The 25,812-nt window shown below is 36.8% G+C and overlaps 1 protein-coding gene across 1 annotated transcript in view; it reads right to left on the bottom strand.

The window, feature by feature from the left end:
- wdr27 (WD repeat domain 27) overlaps window positions 1-24,760 on the bottom strand; it is a 45,590-nt gene extending 20,830 nt beyond the window's left edge. The window contains exons 1-21 of the mRNA XM_062430123.1: window positions 24,623-24,760; window positions 23,829-23,970; window positions 23,352-23,476; window positions 23,045-23,158; window positions 22,847-22,898; window positions 21,994-22,064; window positions 21,789-21,903; window positions 21,540-21,642; window positions 19,704-19,795; window positions 19,330-19,394; window positions 19,078-19,190; window positions 18,085-18,158; window positions 11,843-11,912; window positions 10,634-10,702; window positions 10,447-10,550; window positions 9,326-9,415; window positions 8,328-8,449; window positions 6,370-6,503; window positions 5,564-5,661; window positions 4,436-4,557; window positions 1,807-1,904 (exon numbers count right to left, since the gene is read on the bottom strand). Coding sequence (XP_062286107.1) covers window positions 1,807-1,904; window positions 4,436-4,557; window positions 5,564-5,661; window positions 6,370-6,503; window positions 8,328-8,449; window positions 9,326-9,415; window positions 10,447-10,550; window positions 10,634-10,702; window positions 11,843-11,912; window positions 18,085-18,158; window positions 19,078-19,190; window positions 19,330-19,394; window positions 19,704-19,795; window positions 21,540-21,642; window positions 21,789-21,903; window positions 21,994-22,064; window positions 22,847-22,898; window positions 23,045-23,158; window positions 23,352-23,476; window positions 23,829-23,970; window positions 24,623-24,760 — 2,111 coding nt within the window. The remainder of the gene's footprint in view (window positions 1-1,806; window positions 1,905-4,435; window positions 4,558-5,563; window positions 5,662-6,369; window positions 6,504-8,327; window positions 8,450-9,325; window positions 9,416-10,446; window positions 10,551-10,633; window positions 10,703-11,842; window positions 11,913-18,084; window positions 18,159-19,077; window positions 19,191-19,329; window positions 19,395-19,703; window positions 19,796-21,539; window positions 21,643-21,788; window positions 21,904-21,993; window positions 22,065-22,846; window positions 22,899-23,044; window positions 23,159-23,351; window positions 23,477-23,828; window positions 23,971-24,622) is intronic.
- Window positions 24,761-25,812: the final 1,052 nt, after the last annotated feature.

Raw genomic sequence — 25,812 nt, 5'->3', positions numbered from 1 at the left:
TAGCTACTTCCATCATTAGCTTCAACCAAAAATGTAAATGTTTCATTTAGAATGTTATCGATTAAGATACATTTAAAATGTATTTAAGTTTTAACATGTTCTGGATGTAGTCCGATTAGATGTATGAGTATATACTGTACTGTGACTTATATGTACATCACATCTATAAGCATGAGTGAGACATACATGGACATATACACTGTATATAGTTTACATATTTGGTCATTTATCAAGTTTACATTTGTAATTGTTCACTATGAAGAAATAATCTTTTTGGCCCTCATACAGTGCCAATATTTGCATTTCACTTATGTTAACCCTCTGAGTGTTGGTACACATGAGATGGATTTATGATAGATATGATTGTTTTATATACCTTATCAGACTACTTTCTAGCTCTTGTTAATCATTGACCAGATTGGCCTTGACAAGGATATAGCCTCTGCCGACTCCACACTAGTCTTAATTTTGTCCCTTACCCTGCGCTGTAGTAATTGAGAGGTAAAATTATTTTGATGTCAACTGTCTTAAAGAAAATAATACAAGACAACAAATAGTTTAGAGGGGAGGAAGTTTTAAAAGCTCAACAAAAATATAGACACAACTAGTTGAGCTATTGACATTTAAAGCAGAAGGGGCCTTTAGATTTACTGGTCTGACTGGCTATGAGATGGGAAACGGGAAGCATGCTTTTGGCATTCCAGGAGGTGGATACCTATAATTCTGTATCTGTCTGAACAGAAAAATTCGTATCATAATGTATCATTTATATTTTATTTTATTGTGTGTGCTATTCTCTTGAAATTATATTTTTCCCTCTAAAGAACTTTGCATGGTTATTGAAAATGTTGGATGAACTTTGTTGTCAAGGATTATTTGGGATTGTATGTAATACTGTTATACTACCGTAAATACAACTAGTTGAAAAGCACACACACAGCAAAAGAACTAAGCAGAACATTAATTCAGGGGAACCAACTCTTTTAGTGGTTAGTACTAGTTACAGCTTTATCAAAGAGGGAAAAAAAATTAACAGGGCCGACAGAATGAAAAAGTGTTCCTATTGTTTTCATACATCTGTATGTTTCTCAGAGGGATTGCATCTGCTGAGGGATGCTTGCCGACAGCTCTAAGAATCCGAAATTGACCTGGAAACAAGGCCCAAATATTTATCAGATAGCAATAAGATTTTGACGGAGTCTGGGATGAGAAGTTAAACACGGAAGCCGTCTCAGACGTGAAAGAATGAAGTACTCAATAATGTCTTCTACTGGGCCAAAAGAACATTTTGAAATCCAAGAGGGCCTACTTAAATTATCCTCCTTATATGGATATCTGCTTCTAAGGGCCAAAGAAAAATAATCTCAGCTGCACTCTTTGAAAATTGAACAATTGCTGATTCACTCATCAATTTAGGAATGCGTGTGTATAAAACAATGATGATTTAACATTTAATGCTCTAAGCTAATTTTGACGTAGTAGATGAAGAAACCCTTCATCCAGTGCAATCCCTTAGTGGAAAACTATCACTTATGTGTCTAAAATGTTAATTTATAAAGTACTCAAGCTTTTTTCTTTCTTATTTTTGGTAAATTGCCTCATTGTAGAGCTACTCAGACTTAATATTGTGTTCATAGATTTAACAATATTATCCCTCAGTAATTCCTGAGGAGACTGAGGCACAACTCATTGCATTTACACGCCTTGCATGAATTTCATTGCACTTGTCTTGCCTGATTTTCCACATTGAAGATCAACTGATTACAATAAATAAGACAGAACAGAACAAAGTATCTTAGTGCCAACCTAAGTGTGCGAAGGTCCCAAATCTTTACACCATCCGTGACTGCACTGGTAAGGAAGAGGTTGTATGAATCCGGAGCCTGTGTGCTGAACATGGAGCCCTGTGAAATATACACAAAGAACAGAAAAAATGCCTAGTCAGCCAATGTTTGACTGAAAGTTTGTAAATTAGCTTCTCATATTCTCCAGTACTGGAAAATTCTTTTTCTGTACATCCTGCATGGGCAAAATAATATTCCTATTCCAGGTCCCATAATCATTACCTGTAATTAGAGGGGAAAATTAAAGACAATGTAAGTATAGTGGGGTTGAAATGGGGGGAAAAAAAGTTATTAAATTTGTCATTGTTTTCCATCTTTTATCCACCACACTGAGGTAAGCCTCAGCTACAAATATATAGTTTCCACTGCACGTCTATACATGGATTCCATATAATACTTTACCCACAGTTATCAGATGACACATACAAGTGAGAGTGTGCGCGTGACAGAGAGAGAGAGAGAGAGCGAGAGAGAGAGAGCGAGAGAGAGAGAGAGCGAGAGAGAGAGAGAGAGAGAGAGAGAGAGAGAGAGAGAGTGTGAGAGTGAAAAAGAGCGCTCGGAGTATTTTGTGTTTAGATTTCCATTAAGAGTGTGAGAACAGGAGCCTTATAGGGCATTTCCAGTTCCATTTTCCGAGAAGTCCTCTTCTCTGATGAGTTCCAGGTGAATTTTGCGGAGGAGGTGATGGAAATTTGAAGTGGGAAAAGCTGCTTCACATGCCACAGTTCCTGATGTTTGTTCCTCCTCTGGATGACAAAGCGAGGGGAGGGAAAAGTGATGTTATGTGTGCAGACTCCAGGCAGGGGCAATCCCTGTGATCCGCAGGTATTAACCCTGCAGCACCCAAAGGCCCTCGGGCAACCAGGCAGAGGACCCCACATTGACGCAACAGCCAAGCTGAAACAACAAAGGCAACCCACAATGTACAGCACACAATAGCTGGCGTGACAAAGACCAGGCACCTCTGAGTTTAAGGGGTAAAGTCAGCTGTGTGCAGGGGTTAATGCATTTAATCCATGCCACTAGCTGCAGTTTATCCAGCTAATCCAGGCTGCCCTGAGTGTCAAGCATGCACAGGTCAACACACAGAAGTGAGTAAAGCCAATACCCAAGGGTCACTGGGTACAGGACCCTCTCGCTCGCACACACACCTTTCTGTATTCCAATGTTACATAAACATCTGTAGGATTGGTCAAAATTTCCATAATGTTTTTAATCAAAATGAATGGCTGTCTTTTTATTACATAGCTTGCAAACATTTATGACTATATATGGAGAGGAACTAAGACATCAATTTCTCTGTAATATGTAATGTGATAGTTGTACAGAGATGTAAATAACATACGGAAACCTAGACTTTAATGCATAAATTTATTGCTGATATTTAAACTTTAATTTTGAGTTATGCAGTATAACATTCTTCATAGCACTATAATAGCTTTGGATCTGGGTCCAAGCTGTCAACTTGCTAGACACCAGCAAATTGGGTCCACATTGGTTCAAGACAGTGATGTGGGAGTAAGGCCATATAAACCAGGACTGCATCATGGAACAGCATTACTCTAAGGCCATCATCCAGCCTGGAATCTCTTCCTGCCATCTCTATGGCAGTCTTAATCCTGATGCACCAGGGATTTACATTCAAGCACTCAGCAAGATAAATGATGCTGATGATGGCATATCCTGTCTGTCTGTCTGTCATGGAAACATTTGGGTAGTTTAAAAAAGAAAACACGACCGTCTTCATTCACAGCACAGAATAACACTTTTATTCCCCTCAAAGACGATCTGCGCCTTATGTAAGTCTTGCAACACTCATAGATTTCTTATGTAACACTATAACATCTGCCAAATAGTAGAGCCTTCACGAGTAAGATTGAGGATAGGGCTCACACTGCCCATTGATGCCAAGTCAAGCAAATTCTTTGCTGTGTGTGTCTGGTCTAAACGTCACTCAGTCTGCTTGCGGCGTGATGTCTTCACTTTTATCTATTCGTAAAGGATATTGGCTAAGCATGAAAAACCATGTCTCTGATGCATATTTGACAAAACATCATAAGCCTCAGAAACTTAATTGTGTGACTTTTTGAAACAATAATTGTTATTCACTTATTTAAAATGACTTCAAAGGTAAGTGCTATTTTCAGGACACCCATGTGTATGGTAAAAGGCAAACTGTTTTAGATCAGGAAACACTGAAAGAAAATGTTGTAATGTAAATATGAAATCATTTTGCATTTTAGAATCACACTCAATAAAGATGCTCTATTAATTATGTAATAAGGTAGAGCTGAACACCATACAGACTATGTGATAAAAACAATGGGGATATATGAATATTAACTGGTTATTGCATTTCATTGGTCACAGTCACAATAGGAGTGAACTTGTTCATAGTTTCCAGTTTTCCTGTGAATGCTGCTTAATCACACTGGTATCTACAACTATTTATCCAGTCACCACTGGTTTTATATCAATATGCAGGCTCTGACCTTAAATAACAAAACGCCATAAACACACTTCTCACACTCTTTGTATATCTTTTGACTAATGATGTCATTATTCATGTTACATTGTTTAGATGGCCTCACCTTGTTCTGTGTAATGCAGTGGACGGGTCTGCTGTGGGCATCAGGCAGCTCTGAGGCAACTGAACCTTTGTTCATGTCAAATACTTGAATGGAACGATCTGAACCACATACAAGGACGATGTCTGACACAGCTTCTAAGGAAAGTTATGGCTTTTATTATGTAGGAGCTGCAGGTATGATATAAATGCAGTGAATGCAAGGTACTGGCATATATATAATGTTAAATCAGTCTTCTTAGACATCTTTATTTAGTAGTCAGCATTCAAGACATAAAAGAACAAACATGTAGTGGTGCCCTGCTGGCTGAATTGTAACAGTGCATGCCAGACACAGTAACCACAGCTTCTCTAATTCAGTTCCAGCTTTGGACCTATGTTGCATGTCATACCCCTCTCTCCTCCATTGTTACCTCTCAGCTTCTTCGCTGTCAAAAATCCAATAAAGGCCAAAATGCCAAAGAAACTCCTTTAGAAAAAGAGGAAAACAGAAAATTGACTTTACATGAAGAAAATATTATTTCAATTTAGAAAATCATAATATTTGTTTTCTTGGTTTTATTAATTATTTATTAGTACTGTATATATTTATTCATTTATAGTTTATCTCTACTGAACACTTTCATTTCACTTTTAAAAATGCCTTTAAAACTTATTCATTTTATACTCTGTATAGACACAGTGATATTCAAATTCATATATACAGACAGTTTTGCAAGTCCATTATTAGAAATGTACACAATTCATAGATTAAAACTTAATGTTATCACTGAATATCTACTTTCCAGAGTACAGTAGTGCAAAAATATCTCATGACAGGATCTAGCTCATCCAAAAGTGCAGCTCAGTGGATTTATTACAAAATAAATGCATAGTAAACCCAAACAGGGGGTTGGAATGCAGACATTCCTGAAAAATTAAAGACAGCTAAATGATTTACAGGTAAAATCAGCCAGTGGAAGCCTTGAGGCAATGTGAAGATTTTATGAAGCACAGACTGATTGCTGTGGTTGATATGGAAATGTGCTCCGAGTAAAACTACTGAAGGGATAGGTTCACTTTGTCCTCCCCAGGATTAAAGCTGTCTCAAACATAACACTTACTGTCTCAAGAATAACAAGAAAAAGGATACAGGAGAAGAAATCATTGATTGCAGACAGGTCCGTAATGTCCGTTCCTGATTTTGTTGGGATGCATTTTGCCATTTTGACAAAACTCCGTTGCTGATATCTACAGTTAAAGAAAAGCAAAAAGTTGCATCATTTTCTGAAGCTGTGTAAGTAACCATATTTTTAACAAACATAATCACTCTGTAAACCAATCAGTCGCCATCTCTCCTTTAGCTTTGCAGCTCTGCATAGCTCAGACAGAATTCAATAAGATTTACAGATATTTTCTTTTCTTTTCACTGACTGATGACAGATGATGTATTTTCCTTTCACAAGATGCATCATACCAACAACAAATACTACTTAAAAGAAGAAAAAGATGGATAAGCAACATGCACTGCTAAAATGGGATCTGGAAGCTCTTTATTGTCATTTCCCTGGCTTCTAGAATAAGACCTGACAGCTTACAGTACACAGTCAAGCAGTTTGGGTGGTAATGACTGTCAGCAGTGTCTGTGGTAACAGCTAAATAAAGCCAGACCCCCATCAAATTACTAACAAAGCAATCTATCGAAGCCTGCTTCCTAAATAGATGACATGACTTAAAACAGACCAATTTTTTGATCCACAATCCCCTTTTTGCCTGCTTTGCACACTTGTTTAGATCAATGTACTTGCAATGGAATTCATTATCATAAAAAAACCTATAAAACCCTATTTACCATCAGGCATGACAAAGTATCCAATCCTCACATCAAATAAGGTGGAACCAGCAAAACAGGTGCACATGCCGAACTACAGTATTCTGTGTTTAAGCACGTATTATTACCTTTTGATGTCATCGTGTGTGGCGTCCACATTATATAGGTACAAGTAAAGAGAGTGTCCAGATGCCAGGAGCAAAAATTTGTCGAGATAATAAAACTGGGCACTTTTGATGGGTTTTGAGAACATGCTGTTACCCTAAAGGAGAAAAAAGACAAAAATCAAGATGACCACTTACTATCATTGAAACATTCATAAAGCAGGAAATGTATTAATAAAATAAAGGAAGTAGTTACAACACATTTTATAATGTTTATATTTGTCTTACTGTTTAAATATTGAGGATTTATCAACCATGAATTAGACCAAGACCTTGAAAGATTTTGATCTGATCAAATTAAGATCTTTGTCTAATGACACCATGATGCTTCAAGGTTATTTTACAACAAAATCAATTCACAGCTGAATTCTAAAAAGCATTAAAAAAGCACTAACAGTAAGTACTGTCCGACTCCATAGTTTTTAATTGATCAACTGCTCATGCAACCAACTAAAATGTGAAGTAATGTCTTACTTATCCCATAAAACAGTATAAACCCAGAATAATACACTCGTGGGCATTTATGGTAGACAATATACATCTTGAATGTTTGCTTCTGAAATCATTTACATACACTCCCAGACTACTTACTAGACTACCAACGATCTGTTTTGGGAATACTATGTGGTCACTAAAGTGTTTTCTTTCTAGACTCTTCAAATATAACTCTGAAAAGCTATTTGTACTTCTGGCTCACCCTAGCAGAGCTCTTTTCCCTTAAAATACTTGCATTTGTTGCCAAGTTGTTTCACAAGAAATCCAAGAAGTCAAAGGCTGCAGACACGGCCAAACACAAAACTTTCTAAGTGAGTGGAGCAAAGCAGGGATGGTTAGCATCAGCCACATAGAGACCCCAGACCTGAGGACAAATCTTTTATGTTCACTTGGCATGGGAAAGGATATGCACTTCTTATTGTTGCATTAAATGTGATACCCAATGAAGAAAGGAGAGTCTGCATATGATCAGTTTTGGATGCTCTGAGTCAAGCAGATGCTCTGAACGACAAAGTCACTATTTTTGAGCCAAGAAACACATCATTTCATTATTCCAAGTAATTTGGCTTTTTCATTTAATTCCATGAGGCTATTTTTATTAGAAAAGGAAAAAGCGAATTAGCAAGTTTTATGTCAATATGTCAAAGATACATTTAGGGCATTACACAGAAATTCCACTATGGAAACTTTGTTATAAAGGTGCACCATGGCTAAGTTTCTAATGGAATACAAATAAATTCAAGTTCTTTATTGTAGCATCTCGTTACACATGGGTACGAGAGTAAAAAACTATGATTTCAGCTCCTCGACAATGCAGTGGGGGGGGGGGGGGAACGTAGATAATTGTTGTCAAAGCAAGTCTTACCTTCACAATATAAAATGTAATAATATAGGGCACCCTATCCATCACCATTATAAGACTAAATACCATTAAAAAAAGCATACAAGAGTATACATACCTGAGAGATAACATATTCTTTAAGCATTATTTTTAGGACAACAAATGAGAACATACAGCAAAACATTGTGGATACGGCAGCAACCACAGTGATTGAAGTGTGGCATCACATTCTCATTTACAACATGACAATTATCCTTCCCACAATCACAGCCTTCTTAGAAGAAGAGAGAGAGATAGAGTAAAAATGTGTGTCTGTAGTTCTTTTTTCTTCTAACCTGATTTGAGTTTTGGAACTTCAGTGTGAGGACATTTTTGCAATGTGATGTCACTTGGCTGGTTCATACTCCACTTCTTTTTTAGGGTTGGCACTTGGGTTTGGGTTAGAATAATGAGTGAGCTAAAGTTTATTAAGGCTTGAGGTCAGGCTTGATGGTTAAGATTAGGGTGAAAGGATGGGGAATGAATGTAGACAATACAAATGAATCAAATACGCGAGTGTGTGTTAGTGAATTCATGACATATTTACCATGATAATTGCAGGCTCTGGGCTGCCATGGGTCCAGATTAGCAGAGTTTGGTCTTCTGAGGCACTCAACCAGGACTGCCTGTTGAGGCTCCAGCTCACACTGCTCACTGGCTTGTCATGCCCTGCACACAAAGACATCAGCTCAGAATTCACCTGGAAATACAACATGTGGTTGCAACATTTACTTTTATGGTATTGTTCAAAGGATAAGGCAGGGTGAGGAGCAGAGGATAACAGTGACCTACTGGTCACCTCAACTTTTGTCCTCTTATCTCTGCTGCCCCCCTGTGGACAGTGTTTTCTCGCTGCACTTTAGTCATCAAGTGGAAACAGAAGCTTGGCATAGATGGATATCCCCTCTTTGCCTGTTAATGTTTTACTGATTAGGGTCACTATGCAGTAGACAGAATTTTTGTCTTAACCGAATTAATACTTTTTTCTTCAATAGTGTGAAGAATAGTGAATAATTATAGTAGTTCAATCTTACAATACTTCATCTTTCTATTTCCCTCTATCACCAGGGTCTTACTGTTTGGCAAAAACAAAGACGGCATGTACCAAAGTCATGCTTTGGAATATAACCATGACATGCTTTTCTGGTGAACGAGAATGCTTAATCTACAATTTTGACAGTGATAACTGAATACTTGAAGTGAATACTTTGATTTTCCTGGAGTCTTTCATCTTAAGCCATGGATCTATTTCAAAGTGTGTTATTCAGGATAGCCAAAATAGCATAGGTCTAAATCCAAGCTGAAGAAAAATGTCTTAGTCTTTCCTGTCTAGCTGTCTTAATGTAAGAGGGAAGTCCTTAACCTAGAACAGCTCTGAAGTGTGGCATAATTTGCAAGTCAATTAATACATTTTCATTATAAAAAACAAAATAACATAATGATTAGTGCATAACATTAACTGAATCGTTCCTTTGTACTGATGACTGAGGGCAAATATAACCCAGAGGTTTTGAAGGTATGGGTGCTCATGTTCACTTCATGCACCTGTGTAGACAGTTGGATTGCCAGTAAGGGAGGACTTGTACAAAAGCACTGAGTTGTCACCAAGACCACACAGGATTTGTTTTCCATCACCTGGGAGAGACATAAAAACAAACAATTGTTTTACTAGGAATTTTCAGTCAGCGGTTTTCAAACAGAGCAGAAAAGTAAAGTGTTTTGATTAAAAACTGATAAGGACATTTATACTAGCCTGAATCATCAACAGTGATATTGTTCTTTAATTTATTGCCAATCAAAATGTAATAAAATGGGCTAACTAGATACAGCACAATGTTAAGTTAAATTACTGTTTTACCTTCATTCACTCCTCCAGTTGAGGATAAATAAAACTGGTTATAAAACTGCTTTCATCAGTTCTGATTTTGATAAAAAAATAATACAATGTCTTTGATCTCTGTAATTCAAGTGATTGCAAACTGTATTTTTATGTTGTAGGACTACTCTATGTTTCTAAGACATAAACTTGGACGATGATCATTTTCTATCAACTAGCTGAACTTGCCTCTCAGTGTACAAGTAAGTGCTCATTTGTATTAGGAGTAATTCAGATTTACACAGACCTAATCAGGAGTTGATCAGGTTTTATGGCATTCACTGTACATTCACTTTCACTCAGTGTGAAACCGTCTCTTTGGGACCGGGTGCATTAGGCATTAGGCTAAGTATGGGAACCCAGACATCCCTCTTGCCAGCAATGCCCTCCGGGTCCTCCTGAGGGATCCCAAGGTATTCCCATGCCAGGAGAGATATGTAATCCCTCCGGTGTGTTCTGGGTCTGCCCTGGGGTCTCCTCCCAGTTGGAGGTGCCTGGACCACCTCCAGCAGGAGGTGTATAGAGGGAATCCTGATCAGGTACCCAAACCACCTCCCCCTGGATGTCAGATCATAAATTTCTTGTTCCTGTCCCCTCAGTCGTCGTCTTTACTCACCATTGATTGGTTATATTTGATAAACAATGGAACAGTTTGGATAATTGCTTGGCAAACGAACACGGTTAAATATGCACTCCATACAATGTGTAAAAAATATGTAAATGCATTATCCTATATTGCTTCACAGATCATGGACAGCATTATATTAACCAGCTTCAGTCAATGTCTCACCTGAATACTGAAGGCAGCAGACTGGTTTGTTGGCAATGCGAATATGAATGCGTGGAACAGTAGGTGCTGAACTGTCTGCTGGGTAATCTCTGAGGAGTAAACCTCTAAATGACAAGAAAGGTGATCAATAGTCACAGCAAAATTGAGTTTTAAAACACTGAAAATGATGATAGAATGGAGTGCTTACGTATTTTTGGTAGCCTTTACAGAGGATTGGCTCTTCTGAACATTTGTTTTAGGTGAAAACATAACCCTTCTGGAACAAAACAAACACACACAATCTTTACTGTTTGGTCTACATCAAGCGCAAATTTTTACTATAAAATGCAACAACGTAGTCTACAATAGATTTAGTGTTCAGTTTGTAGACTGCAATAGGTCCCCCATGTTTAATTAACAATTTATTTGACATTTTAAGGAGTCTTGCATTAAGAAAGAAACTGGGTTGTGATGTCTTGTGGTGAGCTAAACCAGACTGTGGGTGAGGTTGCCAAAACAGCCTGTGAGGCTCAGACACTGGAGGGTTTGTTGGGAATGCCTCTCTGTCAGCACAAATTTTAACTCCCATCTTCCATTGTATCCTGGCACAGTTTAAATGGATCCTGTTCAAAAACGCAGTTGTGGGAGTAGCTGCAAAGAGCAGAGGGCTGAAAGTGGTTAGTGTTTCTAATCCAAAAGGATCTCAGGTGTTGTAATTGAAACACCAGGAGTAGATGATCCACGTCGCCTGCCTTTGAAGATGTATTTAGAATGATGGATTATGAGGACAGTTGCCTGGGGTACACTGACAACAAGAGCACATCTACTATACAACATACAGTCTTGGAGTGCCGGAGGATCCGATGAAGCTAAATTAAAAGGTTTCTGGGGAAAGAATGTCTGGGCAGCTGCAGTCTGCTTACCCAACTGCCCCTTTTAATGTGACCTGGGTGAAGGTTATGTGTCCTAGAAGGGCATTGCCTTAAAAAATGGCATTCTGTGGATAAGTGTTTTCCAGAGACATGTGACACATTTTACAATGGGCAGCCTTTAGAGAAATTAAAAACCACAGGGAAATCCATGGAACATAAAAAGTTTAGTTCCTCCTTTCACTAGAATATGTACAGTTGCTCTTTAAGCAAATCAAATTATCCTGTTTTTATCTGTCTTGCTCTATTTTAGCTTGATTTTATTTCCAATGTAACACTTTTAATTGCATTTAAATGTTTTTCTTTTGCCATGTGCTGCTTTTATATGCTTTCTTAATGCATTTTATGTTCTATATAAAGCATAAAATGTTGTTGTTGAAATGTGCTATACAAATAAATTGCCTTGCCTTGCCAGTCTTGTCAATCTGGTTGGTATTGTACCTTAATTTGAATTTCTATTGGGCAAAAAAGTTACTTTATCAACATACCTTGGGGAGCTGTTGTATCCAGATGATTTCACCTTTGAATGGAAGACAAGAGGCTGTTCCTTTTTACCTCCTTTGTAAAAAAAAAAAAAGGAAAAAAAAAGAGAGAACAAAAACAGAAGTATTTCAATGAGCATAAATGATGTACAGTACATATGCCCAAAGCAGAGAAAAAAAGAAAAAGGCCCATATGTATGCACAGATAATACAATATGAGTCAAAGGTATAAAGGAAAAACAAATCCTCAGTATTATTTTTTCATAATAAGGATAGAACATCTCATTATACTGTAGTGGGTTTTCATGGATTATACAAGGAAAGAAGGATCTATATTATTGGCTGACCGCTTTTTGCAGTAAGCATGAAGTGCATCAGCCACAAACTGTGGGGATGGGGCATTTGCTCCCTGTTTGCTGTCAATGCCTTTATTATATTACAATGAGCTCATTTTTTCCACAGCTATTAAAATGTGTTAGGCTTTCCAAAAACTGCTCTCCTGTCAAATACAGGCTATGTAAGAAAAAGTCACATAATCTCTGCGCAGCAATTTAGGACATCAGTTGCATCAGAAAAATATATATATATTGATTTAGTTTCCTGACTCCAGTTAAGCACTTGTTTATAACATAAACAAAATTAACCTCTTAAACAGCTTTCACAGGAACATTTGTGATTAATAGGTCAATGAATTTACTTGACTAGAAACAAATAAAACTACAAACTGCAAGTAAACCTGGACAAGTTAGCTTTGTGTCTTAGGTACAGGTCTTGGAATATATTCCCATGCAATTTCTGTATACAGCTATTGTTTTTCCTCAGTGACAGCAATCTGTTTTTTAACGTATTACAAAACAGCGGTTCAATGACCGCTTGTTATTGAAGATGAACCTGAAAACCCCTTTTTTCCACAGATTTATTGGTGTTATAGTCCTATCCAGTCACACTGATATGTTTACAGCAGTAGTTGAAGTATTTTCCTATGTCAAAACGACAGATGATAATTCAAAGCATTCAGAAACAGAAACTCAACAAAATCCCTGATGAGTCAATAATGTCAATACACAACACATTTTTAGTGGTTTTAATCTGCTAATATATCATTAAACTTACAAAACCTAAGCAGTTAAACAGATTCACCTGTCTGTGAATCATTTGGCTATTACTAAGTATTGTCAGTGAAGGTACTGGCCCAAGACAAAAGACATCCGATGCAGACAACAGTGAAACCAACCAGCCCAAAACAAAAAGAAACACATCTGGAACTCTTTTTGATCCTCTAATCTTGAAGTACTTTTCATCTTTGATCATCATCAGCAGTGTCAATGTTCACTCCAGGATTGGCTTGAAGTCTATTTTTCCTGTAAAGGACACTTGACAATCGCTGAACAATTACTCTCTTCCCACCTCTTAGGATTTTGTATAGTATGTATTGTTTCTTTTATCTGCTCAGCCACAATGGGAACCACTGTCAATAATATTCTTTCCAATGAAGTGCTATGCTGTTTCTGTGTTTTCTTTCCCCTTCAGCAGCTGTGAGTAAATGTTAAAGCTTTCATAAACCCACTATTTAACTTTTGTTTTATTTTTAATTTTATTTATTTTTTAATATTATTATAATTTGCTTTATTTTTATGGTAATTATAATTTTTTTCTATTTCATAGTTGGTTCAATGATATAAGGATTTTCAACAACTAAATTTTAGAATAATAAAAACAAGCATATCTAATGCAGTAGTTCAAACATTCAGAATGTTGTGTGCCTGAAAATTCATATATCAATTTGAAAGTGATTTTAGTGGTAGTTTTTTTTTTTTTAATTAGATGGCCTTAAAAAAAAGTCATGTGGTGCGACCATAATTCATCTTGAAATATCTTTATATAAATAAAAGATGATCATTTACAAAAATTAAAAAGAAAATGCAAATACTTTGTTTCCAAACACTTTATATTACTGAAAACTTGTAAAAAAAAGATGTGAAGCGTGTTAAGTAAATTAATTTATTTCAAGATGAATCGTGGTCGCACCACATGACTTTTTTTAAGGCCAGTGCCAATTAATCTTGAAAAAACCCCCACTAAAATCACTTAATTTCAAATTTATAATATGGATCTTCAGGTACACAAGATGCTGAATGTTTGAACTAGTGCATTAGATATGCTTGTTTTTATTATTCTAAAACTGAGTTGTTGTAAATCCTTATACGTCATTGACCCAGTTACTTGTTTTTAATCTAACTTGTGAATTCTAATATAGGTAGAGGCCCTGTATAAGCCCTTTTGGGTTTCTTGCCGCTACCTTGCACCTTTCTTTTGTTGTTTTTGTTGTTCTTTATCTTTTGCTTTTTGTTTTATTATTGTGCAAAATAAAAAAACTTCAAACTTTAAACTAACTTATTAGGCTAAATCCGCATTTATTTGTATCGTATCAGCAAATAGTGAAAGAAGGGGGGAAAAAATGGATATTTATGTACAAATGTATATACCTCTTATATCCAGGCCAACTGCACCATTCCTGAATGGGAAATATTAATTGTTGTCTCATTAATTACTAAATACTGTAGTAATAATGAATGCATTATTTGCTTTTTTTTTTTCACATGAAGCACCTTCCTCCATTCCTTCCTTGTGTTATGTGGGGTGGGGTATTGTGAGTACTCTTTGATCTAGAACAAATTATAAATTATATGCAGGAAACTAAGCATTTAAGACCAGAATTCTAATTACCTGGCAACACATTGACCTTGGCGTTGCTTAACAACCCTATTGACCTCCTGCTGATGTATAACGCTCATTTAGTTTTATGGGGCAGTAAATATCTCAATTTTTGCCCCTATAATTTACGCTGACTTAACATTAGATGCAAAGTGAGAGTTTCAGACAAATTTCCAAGTGGAGTCAAAGCTGTGTAAAACCACAGTGGTTTTAAAATATGTCTTTATTGTCAACGAAATTGAAATTGAAGAGTCTAATCTCTTCCACTCCCTGAGGATGCTGTCGTCCTCAGCTGACATTACTGACTTTCAGAGACTTTAGACTGATTTAAATCTACAGTGAAGATACTGGTACCGTCAACCTAAGGCATCTATTGGTGCAAACCATATCATGCTAGCTTGTTGGTAAGGGGGCTAAACAACACTCCAAAGTTTGGTGAGGGAAAAATTGGCATGGCATTGGCATTTTTGAAGGGGTCCCTTGACATCTCACCTCAATATATCTGAATGAAAAGGGGTTCTATGTCTCCCCTTTACATACATGCAGACTTTATGCTAATCACATGCGGATTTAGGCAGAAAACATGCAGTTTTTTATTCTAAAAATGGTGTATTTGAACATTTATGCATACTGGGGTCACTAAACAGTCTTGGAATTGCATAAAATGGGTATAACTGGAAAGCTGTAAAGCTTAAAGAAATCTTCAAATTTCAAAAGTTTTTGATACCAAATCACAGCATCAATTTTTCTATGGTATTCCTCAAGGTCTTTGTATCCTAATGTGGTATTTAGGAGGGGTTTTTGACTATTTTTATACATTCTTGAGGGTTCTTGAAGCAGTCTTAACCATTGGGGAAAAAGGTTTCATAAACTAGAAATGCTACAGTCTAGCTGTTTAGACTCAAATGCAACAGTTACAAAAGCAACAAATGGTGAAAATAAGGATTAGCCTACAGTCACAAAATACACAACAACACCATCAGGAAGCCTACCTGCCACGTTTAAGTCTACACCTGTAGGACTTAAAATTAAGAGTGATTATCAGGCTGTTTGGATTGACAGGACTTCACATGACTATTTTAGGTCCTGTGATTTTAATAAGTGACTATGATGTGTTTTACAATTCAGGCTGACTGCATTAAAAGGACAAGGATTAGGCTGTCTCAGGAGTTTATTATAAAATAAACCACTAACTCTTGTTTTCAGACAAAGAACAAGAGATGGCAAAACTCAGACCTCCCTCTGTGTTAGTTGTTGAATTTGGCCCAAGAAAAAGACTATTCAAGCTTCTAAAAATGTATAAACCATAGCGGGTATATATACAGTATGTCTCTAAGATATTATTTTGACAGTAACCAGAGTCTCTGGTATGAGTTATTACCTTACTGAACTGTGAATAGTGGGGCACACAGTAGGAGAATGGAGTGAGAGCAGAAGTGAAGAGGTATCAGAGCAACTGTAGCTGAAGACTGACAGGAATAATGAATGTGGAGCCAAACTAAGAGTCTGACATCAGTAGAAATCATGTAGCACCTGAAGAATATGCAGGCCATGTGGAACATGTGTGTAACATACTGTGGGGAAATGTACAGAGAGTGCAATAATGTCCTACTAATGTACATGTAGCTGTGAGAATAAAATACAAGCTACAATATCAAACTTTAGCTACATTTAAACTTCTCATGCTAGTTATTGAAAAGCAGTGACAAATATTAGGCTCATGAAACACTTTCCTCTTTCATTTGAAACTGCAGTAGAAAAGGCCTCTCAATTGATTATGTCTGAAATACTTTCTTCTTTTTTGACAGTGAGGGAAACAGAAGTGTTTCCCATACCAAGGCTCTACTTGGGCGGCCTGCCCAAGCAGATTAAGACCCACCCAGGTAGATAAAATCTGAATTCAAAACAACACAGATTTGTCCTGTGCTCTTTGCTGTGCAATGAATGAATAAAAAACAGAAATGCAGGAGGAAAAGTAAATTAATAGCATCTGTTTCCATAGTAAATCATCTGTTCAGTGTTTGATGATTATTTATTTCTCCTTTAAAACATACCCGCTGTGAAAACAATCAGAAAATTATGTTTTATTTCTCTCATACACAGGCTTTGTTCTTGCTATTACTGCTCCCTCTCTTCATTCTAGCACCACTACACTACATCTCTTTCTCTCTTTTTTTTGTCTATTTTTTTTCTTTTTAAAAACGAATCAGGGAGCTGACAACAAAGTCTAACTTTACTTTTAACTTCATCAGATGAGGAGAAATGTCCTCTCATTGTCCTAAATCTATGCTAGAGCTCTTGAAGCAGCCGCACTGTGTGTTGACCAATCAGTGATGGTCATCCATGCAAACCCCACCCCCAAAGTTCCTGTAGTTTTGCAAAGCACTACAGTACTCCAGAAGTTCATGAAGTTACTGATGTGATTATTTTCTATGGAAAACCTAGATTCAAATTGTGTGCTGAACATGAAACCAAGGCAATGCAACGTAAACAGTTTATACTCCCCTGACAACCTTGCTATAAAATTATTCAAGCCAGGCACCAAAACTCAAGCATTACACTTCAGATCAGTGACATCAGAGTAAGAGTAACAGCAGCTGATTATCACCATCTTAAAAGAAGCCAACAGTCCTGTTTTGCTTCATGATTATATTACATTTCGGCGTGAGTTGACAACAGATATCCAATCTGCATTCACAGCTCTTTTGAAAAAGCTCCTTCAGACTCATGCCAGGCTTATAATGGAAGAACATTTACTTTTCCAGGAGTCTCAGAGGTTTATCGTTTAATTTGTATACGATTCTGCAGATATTCCTAAGAATATAAAGATACATGGGGGCAGCAGGATTGCAGTAGTCCGTAAATGCTTGTGGTTTACTGCAGTCATGCTGCACCTCTAGAGTCCCCTTAAGATCCCCTACATAGTCTGGCACTGGCAGCTCCCTTCACTCCAGCTGTTGGGAGTCGGGCTAATACTGGGTTTCTCAGCACTACCTCTCTGTAAGAGCAACATGTAAACCACAATACACTGTGGGTCCCCTGCAGAATAGCTTCAAGCTGCCAGATCCTAATGATACAGCAAAGAACCACAAATATGCTTGTTTTACCCTCAAATCCACGACAGCAAGAAGTGACCTACAAACGCGCTTATTAGCGAGAATTTATCCAAATTTGTTTTAGTCTCACTGCTGCATATTTGAAGTATTTTTCTATGTGGCAAATGAAAACTGAAAGGAATTTAATGCCACATCAACAACCCCCACAAAGCAAAGGATGCAATGTTTTCCATCCTCTATGCTTACAGATAATGAGGAGGTAGCCAAACAGACTTTCTATAAAACCTTCAATAAGTGCAATTTGGAGAATCATCTTGTGTCCAAACAAAACAGTCAGAGAGTCAGTCATGAATGAATAATAAAATGGGTCTTTTAATACCCAGAGTCATCAAACAGCAGTAGCTCACTTTTTCTTTTACGTGTGCATGAGTGTAAATGAGGGCAAGTGAGTGCTGAGATGAAGACAGGGACACCAACCTTTTTTTTTCGGATTGTTAGGTTCCTTCTTCTTTAACTCAGCATTCAGAGGAGATTCGGGCACTGGAGGGGAACTGAAAACAAGGGAGGGGGGACCCGAGGGAAAGAGTTACTGGAATGAGAGCACACAGCATTTTCCACTGTTATGGATTATTAGTCCCGCTAATTCTCAGTACCATGATATTGTTGATTCATGAAAAAACAGATGACAGGAATGGTTATAATAGGCCAAGTTAACATGGAAACGTCAAAGTCAGAAGTAGTTACAGACACAAGGCCAACTATTAAAAAAGGCACACTCATACAATCTACTCTTGGTGGGGTCAGCTGACCAGTTCCTGAGGCAAAGCTGCAGAGGTCTAAAATGGCACTGTTTTTGCAAGTTTTAACAAGTTGACATGATTATGCTTTGGCTCATAAATCGCAGAAGGAGAAACACACAAAGTGTTGATGAAATTATCACTATTTATTTGTGCAGCTGGACTTTGTGAAATCATCATTTACAGAGGTACAGGTAATACCTATGAATTTCATTCCTTCCCCAGAGGACAGTTTTGAGTCTGGCCTTTATGGAGGCACGTCATTGTGAGAGTAACAGGGAGTACATCCAGTACAGACAGCTTTATCAAAACGCCTGTGGATTTACAGTAGAAGCTTAGATATATAAAAATGTTCTAATATAAAATATAAAATCAGGAACTGCAGAAAAAGCTGGGACTTTTGTAGATTGTTTTGTGATATGGAACGCACTCTTGACTTCATCATTTAAAATACAAGTATCTGAGATACATAGTACTGTGTCTAGCAGGTAGTGCTATGTTCCAGCCCTATGTTACGCTCTGCCAGGTGAAAGAGTCCATGAGCAGAATTATGACTTTCTACTGACTGCCTTGATTTGTTGCTTTGATCTGCAAGTGTTAGCGAGCCAGCTATTCAGAGGGTCAACATATCGTAACAACACCATAAATTGGCCTTTCCAAACTCTCTGGTTACCTTGGGAACACTGAAAAGCCTTCACCTCCAGCCCAGATCCTCCTTAAGTCACATAGACTTAACTCCAACAGGACTACAACTGGAGTAAACAAAGAGCTCACTAAAAACACCATCTGTGTGACAAGAAATCAAGAGGTCAGAATTATGTTATTAATCAATAATTGTTTTAAAAGGGGAAAATAAAAGCATTAGTCTGGGATTATGCTTTTATGCTGCACAATAACACATAATTGCTATATAGGAAGTACTCACAGAGTTGTCACATCCGTCAGAGATGGACCATGACCCAGCCATAGTGATGCTCAATTTGGGGTAATCTACAATGAGAAGAAATAAGAACGAGTTTAACTACATCAAAAAAGTACACATGTATTACATATACAAACTGACATTGTTTAGTAATTTTCCACAGAATATGATTGATTCATTTTTACACAGGTGGTATTTTCTTTTCTTTCTACTGCTGAGTGACTGCAGTGGAATGCTGCTTAAAAAACACAACTTGTTTTGTTTCCCATGTCCAATCTGCTGCAATTTAAAGCAACAGCTCTGCAATAAAACCTTAAATAAATCTTAATGAGGCTTATATTATTGAGTTTTTGAGCAGTACACCACTACCAACATACCTTTGAAATAAAACACTGTTAGGAGCTCTGAGGTAGCCAGATTCACCACATACAGTCCATCACAGCTTCCAATACATAACCAGCTGTTGTCCCTGCAGGGGACAGGGGGAATCATATGGAAAAACAGTGTTACAGGCTTTCCCTTAAAAGCACTTTTTCGAATCTTTTGAGAGAAGTGTAACTGCATACTAAAGAAAACATACTGATGTGACGACGTGGCATGGCATCCACACAATAACACTATAGGGTTTTTTTCAAGTTTCCTTTGACTTCATGCAGTCTAAACTATGTACACCCAGTGAGATGGAAAGTACTGCTACGTCGAGAAAGCAGAGGAAAAAAGGGGAAGTTGAGTCTGATGTATTATCCACTTCCTACACAGAGCTACATGCTGAGATTTGCGGGGAGTTTATGTGTGAGGCTGGTTTTACATTATAGTGCCTCATTATTTTCATGCTGAGCAGATACTTATTTTCAGGAAGGACACAATTAAAGTCATTTTGTAGATGTTTTATGTGATTATAGCATTGTTTAATTACTTTGAAAGCATAACTTTTTTTTTGTAGAGAAATGAGCAGCATGCAATTGCCTTTTTTTTCTTCTTCCTACCTTTGGGAGGCACAGAAGTCTAAACTTTTAAAATTCTACACATAGTGGCTTTAATGTATAAATGTTAATAATGGACCTGTTAGAATTTTGAGTAATGGTGCCACAAATAGGTGTCAGGGACCCACACAAAGCAGATGGTATGTAACAATTTCAGCTGAAAATGTTATTAAGTACTTTTATTCAATTAAGAGATGTTCCAAAACAACAAAAACAAAAAAAAACTGTATCCAATCTGCACACAAAAACAATTATACACTGATACTTTGAAAGTGACAACATAACTTTAAGCTGAGCATGTACTGCCTGGCACAAGTATATCATCATGATGGACTGAATTCTAGGTTAAAACTTCTGTTTGTGGCAAAAGAAAAATGACATAGATACTACTCTGACATCATATGTTTGTCTAAGAGCAATAAGGAATCAAAATCCATTTCATTCCAGTGGTCCACAAAATACACAGATATGTCGGTGCATTTTAAGTGCCTGCTTCCTTTCACAACATCAAATGTTTTAACAGCCTGAAACAGTTTATGTTACTAGCCTGCGAGTTTTCCTGTGATGTATGAGGTTTCTTTTGATGTTTGCACATCCACTGTGTGGACATGTGCATGAATGAGCCCATACAGACGTGTTTTTAGTGGTTTTTTTCCAGGCTTTTGGGACAGTATGACATCTCTATAGTGTTAATGGCAGAAAATTGCAATGTTTATTGTTTTTTCATGACAACTCGAATTGTTTTGAATTTTCCTTGACCTGTAAAATTTTTTACAGCGGGCTCATTTCCACATTTTTTGTGGAAATGAGACCAAAATTGAGCACTTAAGAATGTTCCAGGTGCTGACAGCATTATTTTGTACTTTAACACTGAGATTCCTTGTGACTAATGAAGTGAAACACTTTTTTACTGACGGTTAAGTCACATGGTCCATCCCATCTTGTAGCTGCTTACTAGTGAAGGTCTGCCAAATCTAATTAAACGCTCCTGAAAGTAAGACAACATTCAAGAAATGCTGCCATCAGCGTATCAGGATTATCACTTCTCTAAACATGGCCTATTTGGTACACCATTAACCCAATTCTGAGTCCGGAGTCTCCTGTGGTAAACAGGCCCAGAAAATCCCCTTCATTAACAAACCAAACCCTGAAACCCAAGAATGCGTGGGTTCCTGGGTTACTATAAATGTTTCAGACTGTTTATGTATGCTATTAAGATTATCCACTTACTTTTTCTGCTCTTTATTGGTGTCATTAAATGAACTACATAAAGCCATTTTGAGGACAGGTTTGGAGGTTTCCACTTCATCTACCACTGATTTTCCTGTGACTCCTAAAAGAAAATATCCAAAAATGTGTGTCAAGGAAATTCAATACACTTGTCAAAGCAATGGGAAAGAGGTATATTATTTATGAAAAGGCAATTGACCAAAGTCATCCACATAGCCCATACTATCTACACCCTCTGTGTCATGTTACCTGCTTGATGGCTCACAGTCTCTTTGAGCATTTGATGTCGTTTTTCTATCTTCTGGAGGTCAATTTTGGTCACCTGGTGACACTTGTGGTCATCAAGGAGAGAAAAGCACCATACCTAAACCAAACAAATATGAATGTGTCACACAGCTTGTAGAATTTCTTTTGGCTACTGATTTTTGATACATTTTGTGAGCCGGTTAACAACCTGTCCATCAGTTGAGCCAATGATAATGTGCCTGTTTTCCTCCAAGAAGAACACACTGAGCAGTGGAGAGGCTAAAGAAAATAATTGGTTTTAAGTAAGTAGGATGAACATGCAACACCTGTTGACAATAAACAAATCTTTGACGGCACAGTAGTTTCACGCATAAATATGCAATTTAATTTTTTTTCTGACAATGATAATGGGTCCTAATTCAAACAGACCCAACTTATGCTTCTTCTACAACCACCTCTCCCATATAAATATTCAAATATCCCCTCCAGACATGTATTATAATTACCATGTTAAAATCCTTAAAAATGGTATCTACTCTTTCTACCTCATTAAAAATTCCAAAATCTATGCTAAAGGAATATACAATTATATTTGAATATACAAATATGTTCATTTCAAAAGTTTAACTGCTGGACACAAGATGTCTCCTATTTCACTGTAAAGTCCATTCACAGTGTTTGTGCACTGGAGGCTCAAAGTTTCCAAATCACACTTGTATAAGTTGAATATCGGCTTCGAAATTATTTGTAATGGCACAAATCCTGCTTGTATGAGAATCCCTTAAAATCAGATCTTCAATGAACACAGAGAAACTTTCCATTTTCAGTGGATTAATGTGAAAATAGCCCTCTAGTGTCAAACTCTGTACATGCATCATTTTGTACCATGAAGTTCAGACATCTGACTGAAGTAACAACATCCAAAAAACATTTTTCAGTGGAGGGGGACTTTAAATATCTTACCATATATGCAATGACTACTCTTCTGATTCAAGATTGGATGATTAAATAAATAACTGCTATTGAGGACAGAGACATTTTAAAAAGTAATAATAGCATACCTGACAGTACAAAGGACTGGTAGAAAACTGATTCAGTTTTTAAATCCCACACCTGAAAAAGTCAAAGCATGGTCTGCATAATAGTTATTCAAACTCAATCACAGAATATATCATATTTGGTAAAACAGAAGTCAAATGTACTGAATCAAAAGCGTAATAATTATTTTACTTTATCATCTGTAACTCTTAATTCAATACCTTAAAAGTCCGGTCCTCTGATGTGGTGACGAGAATGTCTTTATCCCACGGACAGAACTCTGCTGATGTTAAAGGTCCGACGTGACCAGTCAAGGTAGAGATCACTTCCTGTCTCTGGTGAACGATGATGAAACTTTGATTACATAAAGAGAAAACTTTTGAAGGTTCCTAAAGTGTGACAGATATTTTTTTAATCACAATAATAACATTTTCATCAAGGTTTAGGCTGTGAATTCTGCAATAGCAGACGTGAATTAAAACAATTCAAATTCTGTGATGTTCTTCATTAACCTGCAGCATGTTGTACCTTTGAACTGAGTACATATGCTGTAGCTCCAGAGCATGCAACCACTCGTTCATCAGAGAAACAGAATGACAGATGAACAACTTCACCCAGTAAAGTCCCAATAACTGTCCCAGCTGCAACTTTGCCTGTAAACAAATGTGATAGCCTGTTTATGTTCAAATAGACAGACATTCATGAATATAATAGAAATATGTATGTAGTAAAACGTCACTAGATGGCAGGCTTCTCAAAATTTTCACTCAGACACATGGAGCTCAGACTCCAGCATAAGGAAACATCTAAATGTTTTCCAAGACTGAGAAAGCTGAGCTTTACATTTCCAGTATTCCAATATTTCTATAGGTCTATAGGACAATATTTAACAGCAAAAGCATCATCTATCATCCAATATAAACTACATAAACAACAACAAATTAAATGTATGTATGAGAAAAGAGGCCAGGAGATTAACTAATGTAGTCAGAGCTATTTATTTACCTTCCCCCGTTCTCTTTTGGCACAGTGCAATATCCCAGACAATGATATAATCAGCAGAGGCAGAACAGAGGAGGAGAGGTCTGCATCCTTTTCCAAAAGTCATGGCACTGATCTCACCATGGTGGCCAGTTAGCAGCAAGGACTGTTGACAGACATTTATACATGGACTCCGGTCAAACATGCAATATGTTATAACAAGTTCATGTTATCTGCAGCCCCTGAGTTTTTGAAATATTAAAAACCTCTGGCTTTACAGGATTTTGATAAGTTATACACATCATTGCATTTGATAAATCCATTTTAAAGGCCTTTCCCCACTTTCAAACAAATTATTTAACGGCATTGTAAAATATTGTTTTGTTTTATCTGATTATGGCCAATTTGCAGATAAAATCTTTAGGTTTCATCATACATTTATTGTGTATTAATACTCCATATGTTTTATATTGTGTACAAAACAATGACACGCATAAAACAATATAGCTTACAAGTTAGTCTATGTAAAAAATGTAACCTAGACAATGATGGTAAAGAAACAATTGACAACAAAAAAGTGCTATATAGTCATAAAATTAGATAGAGATATTATACATAGGTAGATGAGATTGTTTTATAACACATTGAAGCCTACATTCTTATAATATGAGCACATTTAACATGAGCTACAACACTGTAGCTTTATATAACTTTCAGACAGCATGTAATTAATCAAATGGTAATGTTAATCAAATAGAATTTGGGAGAATTTTTCCTGCGCATAATTAGTGTCAGCAAAATTAGCTTGGTAGACAAACCTTCTGCTCGATGTCCACAACACTGTAAATCAACATTTCTTTGCCATGCATAGGTATGCCACAGTAGGCCTGGCAGCATGGGAGCTGCATGTGTGAGAGGAGCCTACCACAGCTCAGGTTGAGTCTTTCTGTCAACATCTTTGCTCGTCCAGTCAAACGCCTCCGTTTGTTTATTTGCCACTGAAAGCAAATATAACGCGAATTAATTGCCGTTAAACATAACCGAAAAAAACCATGTTGTACTTATTTACTTTTGTTTCAAAGTAGTTAAATTAGATCTACGTGGGATTACATTTTCTAACGTCTCAGGTTGACAAACGTTACTGGTTGCTAGGACAACACGTCAATTTCCGTCAGTATAGATCGTCTGTTATGAACACGGCGGTTCACACGACGACAGTTTTAAAAAAACCCACAAAACCCTGATTGTCATGAACGCTTCAACTGGACTTTAAAACAATGTTATATTATTATTATTATATTATTACATTTGTAGAACGTCAGAGCTTAAATGTTACATTAAGACATCTTGTGCAAATAACACCACTTCAATTGGACTTTTATTATTCAATTTGACGGCAGTGGCATGTGGAAATATGGTCAGAGTGGGACTTCTCTCCTCTTACCTCTATTGATTTAATTTCTGCTTGTACTTCCACTTTTAACCACAAGATGGCGGTCAGTATTATACTATTAAACTATAGTGATCATTCCATTAATATCATGACGGTCAAATAGGAGGACGTTTTTACCCTAAATGGGCATACAATTACAATTTGCATTTGCATTATTGCTGCAGCAAAGAGGATAGCAAAAATATAAGAGCGTCAATGAAAAGAATAAAGAACAATAAATAATAAGTAAGTACAAAAGCAATAAAAAACAATAGTAGAAAAAAAGAGGAAAATAATAGTAATAGTAACCTCATGTACAAGAGTAATATCGGTGTTGATGAGTGATAATATACCTGAGTCTGACTCAGATAAATTTAAAGTGAAAAAATATATACACATATTGCACAGTTGAACTGAAGTAGTGGTATACCTGAAAATAATTTGACATTAAATAATTATTGTTTTATGTAAGTATGAATTTACAAATAATTATTTCCTGCAACAGTCATTCATTGACTTCATTGCGTGCGTGTCCCTGTTTGAGAATAAGCGCGGTAAAAGTTGTTTTGTTTTGTT

This window comes from Scomber scombrus, chromosome 12, assembly GCF_963691925.1.
Source record: "Scomber scombrus chromosome 12, fScoSco1.1, whole genome shotgun sequence".
Lineage (NCBI taxonomy): Eukaryota > Metazoa > Chordata > Actinopteri > Scombriformes > Scombridae > Scomber > Scomber scombrus.
The sequence above is the reverse complement of the archived record's forward strand: the minus strand, read 5'-3'. Positions and strand labels throughout refer to the sequence as shown.